The sequence below is a fragment of the Bactrocera latifrons genome, unplaced genomic scaffold (genome assembly GCF_001853355.1).
Source record: "Bactrocera latifrons isolate USDA-ARS-PBARC rearing strain unplaced genomic scaffold, ASM185335v1 scaffold_217, whole genome shotgun sequence".
NCBI classification, from domain to species: Eukaryota; Metazoa; Arthropoda; class Insecta; order Diptera; family Tephritidae; genus Bactrocera; species Bactrocera latifrons.
In genome coordinates this window covers 352,560-367,557 of record NW_017535708.1, presented here as the reverse complement: position 1 = coordinate 367,557, position 14,998 = coordinate 352,560, and the positions used below count along the sequence as shown (strand labels likewise).

Below are 14,998 nucleotides of genomic sequence, written 5' to 3'. Positions count from 1 at the left end.
ATTTTTATAATTTAAAAATTAAAAGTTTCTAATTATATTTTAAATTTCCAAAATAATTTGGTTTCATTTGATACAATAACTTCGACGTTTTTAAATTTTTCAATATGGAGTCGAGAAGCATTATGTATTCAATTATGAAACACATTTTATATAACTTCGACACTAAAAAATTTGTGATATCGGTTCGAAAATATTATAAATTTTTTCGATATCGAATAGAATTTTTTGAAACTAAGTATTTTGATAATTTCAAAAATTATAATTCTCTTACTATATTTTAAGTTTTGTAAATAATATAACTTCATCTGGTACAATAACTTCGAAATTGAAAATTTTTTCGATATCGAATCTTAAAAGTTTTTAAAATTAAAAAAATCAAATTATTTTTAAATTTCGAATTAAGAATTCGTAAAATCGAATAGATTTTTTTTAGCCACTACATATATGTTGAACATTTTCGGAAATAAAAATTTAGATATCGAAATTAAAGCAGAAAAATATTATTTAGAGAATTTAATACAACTTAAACCATGTAATACATTATTTTCAAGTAGTTAGCAGATTTAATTTTTTGGTGTACATAAATATTGAAAATTTAAAAACTTCATAATTTTTGGTTAATTTAATTGCAAAAAAATTTATTCAAAAAAATTATTTTATTTCACACACACAGAAAGCACTAAAAGTACTCAATTCTATTATTATAGTAGCAACTGCGGACTAAAAAAATCTCGAACATTTGTAAATTCCGGTAACTGGTTAATTATAGTAATTGGTATATCGTTTGTTCGTTCAGCTACAAAGGACTACAAAAACGACTACAATTGTGTATTTGTATTTCTTTTTTTTTGTTGTTTATCTAACATATATGTATGTATGTATCTATTTGGTTAGTGCTCAGTATTGTTATCCGTTACAAACAGTCTAAAGTTTACTATTCATCGACGTTGTTGGCGAGTACACATTTTGGAGGAATATTAGAGAGTATCGCTTGTAATAGACCATAGTTGTTTAGAGAAATTTTTTCGAACAACTTTTGATGATGTTTTAAATCGTAATAATTGCATTATTCTATTGATTTCAAATATTTTTTTATATATATTTTTTCATTTTCATTTTTGGTAAAGTGACAAATTCTGAGAGAGTGGCAAAACTAACTGGCAGAACTTTTATCAGAATCCTTTTTTGCAAAAAAAAAAATATTATATTAAAAAAAAATGATATGAAGAAATGTTTAAAAACTGGTCGAACACCGTTCAAAAAGTAATCTAATATTATTTTAGGAACTTGTAACAAGGTCTTCCTGTAGTGATGTGCCTGACTATCACCATATTTGTATGTAAGTAAGATATTCGCAAGARGGACGTGGTTTTCTGAATGCAATCATTGTCCCACACAGAATCCATAACGGGCTGGAGAACAGAAGCTTCCACTCTTTGCGACTTCTCAGAGTATTTTGTTGCACTCAACTTTGTTTCCTTCTGCCAGTAGCTCACTAGCTAAACTACCATCTTTAACGTCTCAGGGGCTTTGAGCTTAACCTAAACAAAATCAGGCTTTTCTGTGATAAAAACATTTCTGTTCTCAGATAACATATACTGCCAAGTCGTTAAATATATGTGTACACCTAAATCTCGACTTATTGAATAACAGGTTTTCGTTCTTTCTAGCATTTTTGCTAGTGCCGATGAAATTTCTAATTAGCGATCTGCTTTACAAGCAAAGATCGCCGTATAAATATGGTTTAAAGAGCTGAGAATGCAGATCGACTTATTTGAACCCCAAGCGTGGTCATCTTCGGGTCCGATATTATGCCCGACAATACTTATATTTTCGGGTGCTAATGGTACCAGCAGTTATTCTTTAATAAAGAACCATATAGAAGCAAAGCTGGGTTAAAGGCTGTAAAAAATTTGCAGAATATTAGTCTGATTGTGTCGAAAAATTATTGAAATTTTTATTAGGATGCTTAGCTTGAGGGTATATTCTTGAGCGGATATAAACTTGGGTTTGTTTTGGTAACTTTGCCGTGACTGTTTTTGGAACGAGAAATTACCTCTCAATATTTAATAAATTCAAACAAAATATTCATGTCTGACTTGAAAACTTATAMATTTTTTTGAGGTTAAGATTTTTACAAGAAGGGAGAAATAATTTTTTGAGGTTAAGAAGTTTTTTTTCAAGAAAATTTGAGAGGTCGCACAAACTAACTCAAAAAGCGTCACTTTACCTACGGTATTGGAACAATTTACTGGAGGACTAAGAACAGTGTCTATTCCGGTTCCGTTTCGGTTTTCTAAAATGCGGGTAGAAAATACCTTTGCTCGGTTTCAATTCTTGTTTTTAGTAGTAATTATTAGTAGTATTTAGTTAGTTGAAGTTGTGTGCCATTCCACTGACCATGCGTGTCTTCYGCATTGCCCCCTAAAAAGCCACCGACATCACACTCTTCTCCCCACTCAATTGACCTATGCTCATTTCGACGCGTCAACGCAAGCGTCTCATTGTAYTCCGWTTGTTGCCTATCAATCAAGCYGCTACACCATGCCATAGTCGGTACGCACCGGCGTRGGTTGATTATTCTGTTGTTTCTCCTTGTTCGCCGCAGYGGCAGCCGCCATGTTCAGCTCCACCAACGTATCGATGCTGTTCAGGCTGACACCCTGTAGAATTTTCTGCGCCGCCAATGAGGTAAAATTAAAGGACAAATCCGTTAGACTGGGGAAGTTGTAGAGGTCTTCATTGCCGGTYGCTGTGGCGCTGACCGGACCGTTGGGGTCTTTCGATAAGCTGAAGCGCCGATCGAGCGCCTCCTTCTCGACGGACTTGTCACTCGCGTTGCTGCAGTTATTGTCCTTTAAAGCTAAATTCGGCTCGCTGCCAACGGCAATTATATTCTTCTGCAATATATGYGCCAGATCGTCACTATTGATGGCTGGATTCGATTGCAGTATATTGCCGGTCTTCTGCAGATTACCCGAAGACTCGTAACGATTGAGATTCTTCAAATCACAATGCGAGTTCATTAATTTCGCGTGCGTTGTGTCCTTCGTRTTCTTCTCGTAGAAGCGTAAATTGCCAACTGAACCGGCGATTTCGAAATCTTGTTTGGCTGCGAGTGCCGCCATTGCGAGCGTCTTCTCGCCGCTGGGCGAGTTCGGATTCGATTCGTTTTTCAGCACATTGTTTTTGTAGACAATATTGCTGGAGCCGTGTTGCGGCAGTTGTAAGCAGAGCTTACGGCTGTTATTCATGGTGGCGTCGTTGTTGATATTCTTCGTGAATTTCGAGTTGTCAATCACCTCCGTGGAGCTGAGCGTATCCAAATTGTCGGGTGATGTTTCGCTGATAAACGAAATGGAGTCGCAAGTTTCGGAGTTCGCCTCGTTCTCGCTAATCGAATTGTCTTTGTAAATTTGTTGTATAACTGCTGATTGCTGCTGTTGTTGTTGCTGATTCTGCTGCTGTTGCATTGACTTTGTTTGGTTGTGCGTTTGCGCATGCGTCTGTGCGTAATTTCGTTTCTGTTGCTCCTTTTGTTGCTGCTGACTTCGCATTGGCGCGGTTTCCTGCTTCGAGAGCGTCTTCTTAATGATCTCGCCCTTCTCATTGGTCGTCGTCTCATTATTGATGATATAGACATTCGAATTCTCCATCAGTTTGCCATTCTCCAACGTTATAACGCTACGCGCTGGTGAGTTCTGCACATAAATCTTCGTGCTTGGTATGCTACTTTGACTGCCATTGGAAGTGGTCACCTGCAGTGTGATCGAGTTGTTCGAATTCGAATTCGGTATGCCGTTATAATAGGATTGTCCGCCGGTGTTGCTGGTGGTGCGGCCTGGCGCCGGCTTTTGTTGATTGGTGATTTCCTCGAGTATGCGCGATGGCGTCGAGGCACGTTGCCGTTGCGTCTGTTCGGCGGCGCGTGCACGCATTGCCTGATGACGCGGTGTGCCGCGCGGTGAACCATTCAATACTAGTATCGATCGGGCTGGACTTGGTTGCACCACCGCCGTATTGGTCGAACACTGCGAGTCAAGACTAGAATGACCACTGGTTTTGCTGAATGACACCTTACCGCTGTCGATACTTGACGGTCCCGAGGTAAGCATGGACGAGGCTTTGCCCGACTCCAAACTAGACGGACCGCTTTGTACGCTGCGATAGCTCACCTTACCGCTATCCAAATTGCTGGCGTAACCGTTAATTATTATATTATCCGACTGTCGTTTCGTCGCCGAYGCTTTAAGGGTACCGCTGGTACGCGATGGCGACTGTTCGAATATATGCTTGCCGATAACACTCTTTGAGGATGATTTCTGTGCGTTCGCTGCAACGGCGGCGGCAACAGCACTTGCTGTTGTTGTATGATTTGGCGCCGAGAGACGTGACAGCGTCGCGGTGGAGTGATTCGTTTTGGTCGCTGACGTCGGTGCGATGGTCATGTTCGTTGTACCGCTAGCTGTAGCCGGTATCGATTGTGTGGAACGTGGCAGTGAACTGCTGCAGTAGACGGGCGAACGTCGGCGTATGGGCGAACAATCGCGCGACGATATAAGGAAGGTCGAGTCGCTGGACATGTGTCGTCGATGTCGGCGTGGCARTGTCAGTGAACGTTGACTCAACTCCGAACCATCGTAGAATGTGGAATTGGAGAGCGTATGCGCCACCGGCATGTCCTAAAGTGGCAGAAAAGTCAAAGWAGAAATATAAGTGTGCTGATCGGCATATGAGAGCTTGAGCTGATAACTTACGTGATCGGCTGTTTGCGTGCCTACACTGTGTAAATGCACCGCACGAGAATTAAACCACTCGGCAGGCGGGAACTGGGCTGAATATGTTTCGATTTGACGTTGTTTGGCGCGTCCACTACGTCGGAAGAGGCGCGATAGCAAAGATCCCTTTTCTAAAAAGTGGGAAAGAAGGAGTTTTGATTAAAGAAATTTTGAAATAATATATAAAAAAGATATCGACGTCCTCGATGCAGGGCTCAAGTAGTGGAATTCACAACAGTAGATTTCCTGCGCTAATCTTATCGAAGGCTTTAAATTTCTTGGCGATCTTCACATTACCAGTGCTTCTATTCGTCATTATAAGAAGTCATTTATGTACCGCTGGAAAGGCAATCGATCCTGCCTAACGATAACGGATTCCAAGACTGTCGACTCATTGGAACATTTCTCAAAATTATACGGAGAGTAAAATCAGTGTCAATTGGATTCTAAAAACTTTTAGCCGATCGGTTGTCAGTTTAACSATATCCAATCTTTCCTTTTTATCTGGTCTGTTGTCGTTTGTGACTACATAGATGGTATCTGGATCTTTCTTTTTRAATTACGATTTATGGTTCCGGCGAATTCTCTAGATCCCCTTTCTGATTGAAGTTCAGAAAAACGAACATATATCCGTATTCGAGACACGCAAGTAGACCCGACTATTTAGAAAGCGGCCCACACCGTTACTTGATAATGACTGATAGGCATATTTTTTAAAATCCTCCAAATTCTTATCCAATGACTATTATACAATCATAATTTCGAAAAACCTCACACTTGCAACYCAACTTACTTGGTGACGAAGAATCTGTGCTTTGGTACTCCGAGCTGCTACTGTCYGTGGCTAAAGTTTGTGCGTATGTCTTTGAGAGGCTTCGTGTTGACGCGCAACGCTGCAGTCGCTTTGAKGAACCGAATAAACGCAGACTATGCCGCCTCTCCAGGCTGCGCGGTGTTGGGAATGAGGCGCTGCGTCTTTTGGCGGCGCGCGGATAAAGTATTTTGTCATTTGGATTACCTGAAATGTAAATATTATTCGTTTAYGYTWTMTWAAAATKATCAGTCCATCTAGTTCGCTTACCGCCGCAAATGACATCGGCCAAATTGGTTTGTATGCATTGATGCGTTAGATCGCCATCGCGTTCKGTGGAGATTTCACCGTATAATGAGTGAAGCGCTTCCGCATTGGTCATGAGCATTGTGCGCGCCTCCTGAGGTATTTCATCGGTTTCTTCAAAATCCTGATAACCATTGCGCATGGCACGCGGTCTCGAACGGCTGCGGCGACGTCTGATTGAGAGATTGGAGGAATTAAATTTAGTGAACTCAGGGATATTAGAGATGACATTTTTATTGATAAACAAATTTTTGACTAATCATGAATTTGGGTTTTTGAATTTTGGATCTCTTTATTAATTGTTGGTTAAAGTTTTGTTTGAAATTTCAAGTTATTTTTAACGATCTGGAAATCTTTTCTAAGTCGTTAATCTTGTTTAAAAACTTTTTCGAATTCGGAAGACCTTCTCTTATACTCGTCCTTATTTGAATTTTTATAATTTTTTTTCCAATAATTTGCGAACATTCTTCACTTAAACTCGTAAAAGACACTATCCAACTTACGGATCAACGAAAACATACGGGATTAAATTGAGGATTAGCTTTCAGCTGAGAAAGWTTTATCCTTGATTCCAATGGCTACAAGCATTAATTATTGTAGGCGACTTCAAAAGTATCAGCGACGAAAAGACTGTCGTAAGTGATGTGAAAGCAATTGGGTAAATTGTGAAATCTGGTATTAGTGGGTTACCTTAGAAACAGGTCTATTATTTGGAGTTTAGGTCTGTCGCTCTAATCTCGTCATCTCAAAATCTACAGTACTTTACAAGATCTCGACTAATTTTTCATTCAATATTTGCCATGACCGTACAAGTTCTGAAACCGAGTAACCTATCGATGCTTTTCAATAGTTTTTTTTTAACGAATGGGATTGTTGGAATCTATTGACTTTAATGTTGCTTCTGTATTCTTCAACAATACACTTATACGGCTTCAGAACCTTGTGACTTAATAGCAATATATATATTGTGGCCTACATTGATCTATATTGATTATTTATCTTAGGAACTCTTTTGCATTCAATCATCTGATTTGCACAGACTTCTTAAGGTAGGCGGSCAACTTTAAAGCAAAGGTTCTATCTTTGTTGAACTCAAGAGGAAAAGAAGAGTTTCTCTCCGACTTTATGATTGGTGGCCTACTTATCTAACGTAGAAGTTGAGGATTCTTTCGAGTTTCCTTTCTGGAGAGTGTATGTTGTTCAGGCATGTCGGATCGTATCTAATTGAAACTCCAAGCAAAGCTTGTAAGTTGGTGTTATATTTGTCATTAACCGAAGTTGACGAACTGTTCGATCTTCTCTTCTGGAAGATGGTGCGAAAGAATATTCTAAATATTTTTTGGCCCGTTAACTCGTTTTCTCAGGCTTTAACCTCAAATTTGGATATCGTATCGGATCGTATTACATGTGTCCCTTTCTATCCTCCCTGTGTACTTGTATTTTGGTGTCTTCTGGAGATAACAAATAGTAAATGCWAATTCAGCTCAGTGAATACTTTATTTATAAAACCAGTCGATTAATCTACGCTATGATCTTTTCTGAACTGATCTGGGCACATGTCTCAAATACTTACTCCGGTGTGAAGATGAAGTAACCCTTTGCGGTTTGATATATCTTCTGTTCCTGCATCAATTGTGCCAGCGTATCGTAGATAACTTCGGTGGCTGGCGGTGTCATATGCGGAAATCGTATGCTCAGCTTGATGCGCACATTCTCGATGGTGGCCGAGTGTCCCTCTGCGGTAAGGTCCATAATGACATCGCAGAGCGCCTCAGGCAGTGGGGTAAATTGTCCTTGCACGGTCGGTGTTACGATGCAGTCATCGATGTCACCTGAAAAGGAACGAATAAAGAAGATAAGAGAGGTGAGAGACGCACTCGTATATGGAAGTAGAGTAAAATAACGGCATGCAGAGTTTGTAAAGTCAAATGTATGTCATTTGCTTTGACAGTTGCAATGACAATTTTGGCTAATTGCATGAGCACTCTATGTAAAGCATATCAAGTCTTACGAACTTACCCACGTACCCATGCTAGACTTTTATGAGCGTCTAACCGATAGTCGTGTTTGTGGCTATTGCCATTTAGAGGCACAATTAATTTCGAAATTATATGTTTCGAAAAAAATTATGCAATTACAATCTATTTTTTGTTGCATTCACTCAAATTCGGTGCAAATTAGTTGTGAGCTGAGCTTTCAATTAACGCTAAATAAATAAACGCTTTTGGTCGATTGAAGGCTGCTCCGTAGTTGTCGTTGGACTCTTCACATTTGGTGTGATTACAGAAGTAATGCGCTTTGATTTTATTTAATTAAGTTTTTTTAGGTTAATATGTATGTAATGCGGTAACTGAATTAGTCATTGATTTCTAGAGCACAAGCGCACACACTTAGTAGTCTAACGGCAGCTCTACAGCCGAGTGACCTTGGGTTGAATTATTAACTTTGTGGGCGATCTCTCGTCAATCTAGATTGAGACATAGTTAAGGTTATTTCCAAAATATGGTACAATTTCTTATTCTTCGATCTGTTTCTAATTGATACTCAGATTGTATTATCGATTGGTCTTTGGGAGCCATCGAAACTGCTTTATAGCAGAATTSGGAGAAAATGGGTACGTTGTTTTAAACTGAGTTTAAAAAGGTCGGCCTCACTTAGTATTTTATTTAAGTCAAAGTTTACAAGTAGTATAAGTTAAATTGATAAGACTTGGCTCGAAATTACCTCACTAGAGTCGCGAGACTTAAGTATTTACCTTAAAATGCCGTGTTGGTTAGTTATTGTCTAAGAGATTGAGTCACCTAATATATTTTTATGTCAGTCCACTGTTCCCTATAATACCATAGGTTAAGTCGTACGATTGATCTTAAACGATGCATTTCACTTGGACAGATCGTCCTTTGTATTGCGCATGAAATCCTAAAAATGGAGCATCCGATCCTCATATATCGACGAAGCGAATTGAGATTACTATAATCTGTTAAGGCCACTTCGATAGGATCGCAGAATGTATGTATACTGAGATATCTCAGTCTGGCAAAAGTTGGACAATAGAGTAGAAAGCGACAAGATGATTCCACCTCGCCTTCCTCCATACAGCTTGAAAAAGAACGTCCAACAAAAAATTTAGCCTCACCGTGTGTCCGAAACTGGTTTTATACCCATAATCTCTCAGGCAAAGTAGCTCAGAATGATCGGAAGAATATTTCTCGCGATTTTTCAGTTTTTATTTTTTTTTGCTCCCTATAAATCGAGCTGTGCTACTATATATAGACATAATTATTCCAAAAATCTGTTTACTAGAAAATATTTTGTTAAGCATGTTCACCGTGGCATTCGTTAAGCAACTCCATTTATCCAAAGTATGGTATCCAGGTTAAGGTAATAATAATAGACTAATCAGACGATGTATAGTTGAACTAGTTTCTTCAGCAGATAGGGCTTTAAAATTCATTTTCTCAAGAGATAGGCATTGGTCTGCTCACGCATACCCGAAAGGTTTCTGAAGGCTGAAACCTGAAGCTGATGAAACATTAAAAAGTTTAATTTGAATTTTAACAAAATCTTTTAATACTTTCACTATTTCGGTATCTAAATAGTTTTCAGCTCTAGATGTAGGGAATTTATGTATGTACGTGGAAATCTTTCGAGAATATTTGGATAAACTATTAACGCTAATTTGTAGGTACAGGACCTACGAACTTGGTAGTAAAGGGACAATAGTCCAGTTCAAGTTCTAAATTTAGAAAAAGTGAAGACTGCCAAGAGAGATTTTGGGAAGGAAAGAGGGGTCTTTGCWAGGCATGCTCTAACTAATGAAATATGGAGTTTAACCAGACCATATGTTGGCAAAATCTTGTATATTTCGCAAAGTCAAATGCATTCATGTCTCGAGGTTCAAAAAACAAAAGTGAAAAGCGTAAAAATAAATGCCTTTGATCTTACGGAATTTTCCGATTTTCCTTTGCGCTTGTATTTTACTCACTTGGTAATTCATGTTCGTGGCTTTTTCTGCATATTTAAATGCTTTTTCGCTTTTCGGTAATAAAATCAACAAAAGCAGATAACAGTAGCTGCAACAAAACGGTAAAATCACTTGACGTCCATAAAATTTTAATAGTGAATTTAGCACTTGACTGCCGAAGTGCCGCGCGGGTCCCGCTGTCTGCTGAAATTAATGAAAGGGAATGACCAGAGCGCAACGCTGAAGGTTTGAGTATTCATTCAGCTTCATGGCTGTGGCGCCTGCAGGTTTGCTTCGAATTCGCTGCTTGGCACCTGTCGATTGCCATTGACTCTGGTGATTGACTTCCGTTAGTAATGAGCCTATTATTAAACTTTTTCCTTGAGTATAGTGGCGCAGCATAATTGCAAAATTGTTGCACACTTCGGCATTACATTTTGCTTGTTTCATAGAAATTTTACCTATTAATACTATTTATGATACTCAAGTGTTGATTTACTGCTGGCAAGTGGAAATGGGTAAAACCTGCGCGGTCACAAGAACCTCGACTGCAGAAGTCTGTTCAGGCAACAAGCTACAGTAACGTCGCCAAACAACACCAAAGTGCTACAACCGGCCATGCGGGATCTACAACTGCAACGACTATCATCTGCACGCCAAGCACTCACTCCTAAGATCATCCCTAAGCATGCATAACAAACCCGGCTTCTACAATGAATGAGAAGTGTTACTAAAAATTGCGGACGAACCATGTTTCAGCCTACCTAACAGCGTATAGTTGACAAGCTCCCGATGGTATTATTTCGAGCTGTTATATAAATATGAGACGGATCTACCGATTTTGATTAAATTTTTTTAATAATTTTAATAACGATTCATCACAAGATCTTTCTCTATGATCAAATCCTTCTAACAAACATGAAAATTAGTAGGAGCTTTGGTCTGATTGGAAGCGAGTCGGTTTTCCGAAATTCTTTTGCGTTCTAGCGCTGGACCTATATATCTTCAGTGAGTGCTGCTTAACAACAATTTGTGCGACTGCAAGATCCGTCTGACCCCAAGCAATAGTAACAGGTTCTTCGACCTATTTGCACTTRGCAAAGTCAATCTCGCCGAAATTTTAAGTGTTCTGGCTGAAAACTGTCCAATAGATGCTATAAAATATTTTGACGGCACTCTTTACAAAAGCTATATGAAGAATGGCGAATCATCTTGTCACTTTCTTCTCTGTTGCGTCGCTTTTGGCAGACTGAGTTCGAAATATCTCGGTAGACACACCTTTAGAGAACCTAGCGAAGTGGCTGGCCAGCTTAATAAATTTATGGCGAGCTCAAAACGTTTCGACGATCTATAAGATGATGTACTTGAAGAAGATTTGGGTAACACAAAGAACAAATATATGTGCAACTGAGATCCATCTATTTTTGAATCAATCCTAAATATAACGAAATCTAAAGTAAGCTGGGTCCGAAGGAAATATATTTTCTATTTCGCGAACTTTTCACCTTTTCGTTTAATCATTGTCTTAATACACATAGTATAAGGTTAGTCATTTATTATTTGGGGGTGGTTTCGTTCCGTTAGAAATAATGCGATTAAAAGCTTTAGTTACGGTACTTAGCCGATTTGCTCACGTCACAATTGACCCCGAACGCTTTGATTTACTTAGACAAAAGCGATTAACGTTGAACAGAAAATTTCTTTGTCTTTTGTTAAAACTTGATATATGTAGGTGCAAATATATAGTACATACGATTATTCGGTGTTTATAAATATTTCAGGATAATCTGAGTGGGTTGGTTCTGATTTCTTCCAAGTACAAAGAAAAAAGTTCTGTTATAAATTCTAGATTTCATAAATCTCTATCTTATATTTGGATATAACATAATATAATACATATTAGAGAGGACGATAATACATGTACTCCCATAATATATAAAATCCATAGTATAGTTTGGATTTCTGGATTTCATACCAGCTTTCGTCTGTGGGAATTTAACAGACAAATTGAAAAGACCCAGCCTGACACATTAATGGCGCTACTAGATTTTAATCCATATGATTTTTAGTTGACGCTAACCTTCAAAATAGCAAAAATCCTCGAATTGGACTCGGCATTGCTTTCACATCAACCGTATTCTCCAGATCTGACAACAAGCGACTATTTCCTCTTCCGAGAACTCAAAAGAATGCTGGTTGGGAATAAATTTTCGTCGAATGAACGGTTGATCGCTGAAACTGAGGCCTATTTTGAAGCCAAAGACAAATCGTACCAAAAAATGGTATCGAAAAGTTGAACGGTCGCTATAATCMGTGTGTCACCCTTGAAGGGAACTCATATTGAAAAAAAAACGAATTGTGAAAAAAAATGTGTTTTTTATGGCAGGCCAGGGACTTTTCAATTTACCTGTTATATTATTATAAAGCTAATTCTGAGAAATTTATAAATAATAATTTCATACAGGGGGTTTTCTGCACGCTTCCGCCTGTGAGTTGCTGTCAGAGGAGGGCAAATATCAAATATTCGTTTGTCCGAGTATATATATGTATTTACTGTCGCGTGGCAAGTATTATTTTTCTTCGTCATCGAGACGAGCAGTACAGCCTACAGATTGTGGATTGTATGATCAAAAGGCTTAAGCGTGCCTGGAGTCAACAGTCAACAGCTGGCGGCCGACAGGTGTCAGTTGGAGGCGTTTCTTTAATTACACACACACTACAGCCACATATGTATGTGTTGAAAAAATATAAATAAATWTTACATAATTATGGTAATCATTATGACAGTGTTTATGTTGAAGGCTTTCATTTTATGAGGAAGTTTATTGCAACATTTTTGCTTACCTGCGGGTAACCGGGATTTAAATGTGTGTATGAGTGGAGATTACAGATTATGTAAAGATGCTAATTTATAGCAAATAGAGGCAGGAGGTCTATATAAAGACTGCAGATACTTGTATATACATATGTACTATTATAACTTCATACAGAGGTGGTATAGTAATAAACTCTACTATCTGCTATCATTCGTTATTATTTTTTATACATTAAACAGGGTAWATTAAGTTTACCAGAAGTTTGTAACATCCAGAAGGAAAGGTTGTAGTCGCTTTAAAGGATATATACAAGGTGCGTTCCAAAGTACACAGGACTTTAAGAAAAAAAAACAGAGTAAATGTTTTTTCGGCAAAATCAATTTATTTTATTCAAAATAGTCTCCTTCTGCTTTAATAGAATGAGTCGAACGAAGTGTTTTAGCTCGTTTGCCGGTATGGCCGCCTGTATGCCGGTGCAAGCCTTTTGAATGGTCTCTACGTCTGCATAACGCTTTCTTTTCATGGGCAAATGTATTTTTCCGAGTAGGAAGAAGTCGCACGGTGCCATATCAGGTGAATACGGGGAGTAATTAATGGTTAAAATGTAATTTTAGGTCAAATAATCGGTCGCAAGCGTCGATCGATGAGACGCCGTATTATCAGTTTTTGGTCGTCAGTCAATTTGTGCGGAAGAAAGCGTGCACACACCTTTCGTAAGCTCAAATGTTCAGTCAAAATGCGATAAATCGATGTTTTGGAGATATTCAATTCCATTTCCATGAATTTCAATGTTGATTTCGTCAGATTTTTGATGAATTGACGCATAGTTTCGATGGAATTTCCGGTGATCACGGATTTTGATTAGCCMATATGTTGATCGTCATTTATGTCCTCACGACTACTTTGGAAACGTTGAAACCCCTCGTGCACTCTGCTACGGTAGGCAATCATCACCATMAACTTGTTTCATCAACTGCAGCGTTTCGTTAAAAGTTTTACCAATTTTAAAAGAAAATTTAATTTAATTTAATCTTTGTTCAAATTTCATTTTTGCATCGATAGCACAAACACACTGACACTTAAAACGCCATAACTTCACATCCAATCAATGAAATGTCATGAAATTCTCACTGGACAATTGGTAAAGATAGCAAATTCAAACGCAAGAAGTCGATATATAAATGGGGCAGGGGGCGCTAGATTCAAACAATCCTCTTTACTTTGGAATGCACCTTGTATTATACAAAGGAACGCTACAATTTCACAAGAATATGTTCAGATCGGACCATTATAGCATTATCTATCATATAAACTGGCCGTTATAGAACAAGATAAATGTCATGTATATCGTTTAATGCTATAAGAAATGCACATGCGAAGGGTATTACAAGAAGTCAACGTTTTTTCTTCGTTTGAATGAAAACTGCTCAACAATTTGTGATTTTAAAGCAAGCAAAATTTTTTCTCAATTCAGATAAATTTTATTATTCTCAAAATTTGTATATATGTCCATCTTTATACATTGCTGTGTGAATACCYATAATTATTGTTCAATAAAAAATCAATTGTTTTCATATATTACATTTCAATGCTGAGCGCCTGGTGTTATTGTAAATTTTAATTAAAAAATTCTGTAATTTGTAAAAAATACATACGTACATACTATATCTATACATGCATACATACATATTTATATTACAACAATTATGTGTATACTTGTAAACAATGAACCAGAAATGTTGATCAAAACAAGAATGAAAATGGTTTTGTTTTTGGTTTTTAATGTTAGAATGCCATCAGAAATTAATTTTCAATAAAAAATTGTCCATTAATTGTTTGCGAATTCCGGCAATTATGGGTTCAAATATAAAAATTATTGAACTCAGCTGCTCTGCTGATAAAACCTGTTCAACGCGACTTTGCGTTTATACAAAAAAAAAAAAAATTGAAATAAAATTGAAACAAAAAMTTTATTGCTTACTTTGATGGCGTCATTGTCAAAGTTAAAATTTTTGAACGAAAAATCTTTAAACGAAATTGAAAATTTCTTTCTTCAGTGTTATTATGAACTTGCTTGTAAATCTGCGAGCCTGTTATTTAGGATAGTAAATACATACATACAATTGTAATGTGTTTTCAGCGCTTGTGTGTGTATGTTTGTTGGTATATATGCATGTGAGATTTGCGATAGTCTAGTAAAATATATTTACATACATACATATAAATACGAATATAAATAATATTCATATTATACGAATCATGCGCGCCGCTGTATTAAAAGGATTATCGATTCCGGCTGACATTCTCGTGAATAGGATTATTC

General features: G+C 37.6%; 1 protein-coding gene across 1 annotated transcript in view; it reads right to left on the bottom strand.

Annotated features, from left to right (window-relative positions):
* Window positions 1–841: 841 nt before the first annotated feature.
* The window catches only part of LOC108968469 (probable serine/threonine-protein kinase DDB_G0267686), a 127,657-nt gene continuing 113,500 nt past the window's right edge, over window positions 842–14,998 (bottom strand). The window contains exons 3-7 of the mRNA XM_018932520.1: window positions 7,469–7,727; window positions 5,860–6,068; window positions 5,572–5,796; window positions 4,758–4,909; window positions 842–4,682 (exon numbers count right to left, since the gene is read on the bottom strand). Coding sequence (XP_018788065.1) covers window positions 2,538–4,682; window positions 4,758–4,909; window positions 5,572–5,796; window positions 5,860–6,068; window positions 7,469–7,727 — 2,990 coding nt within the window. The 3' untranslated portion in view covers window positions 842–2,537. The remainder of the gene's footprint in view (window positions 4,683–4,757; window positions 4,910–5,571; window positions 5,797–5,859; window positions 6,069–7,468; window positions 7,728–14,998) is intronic.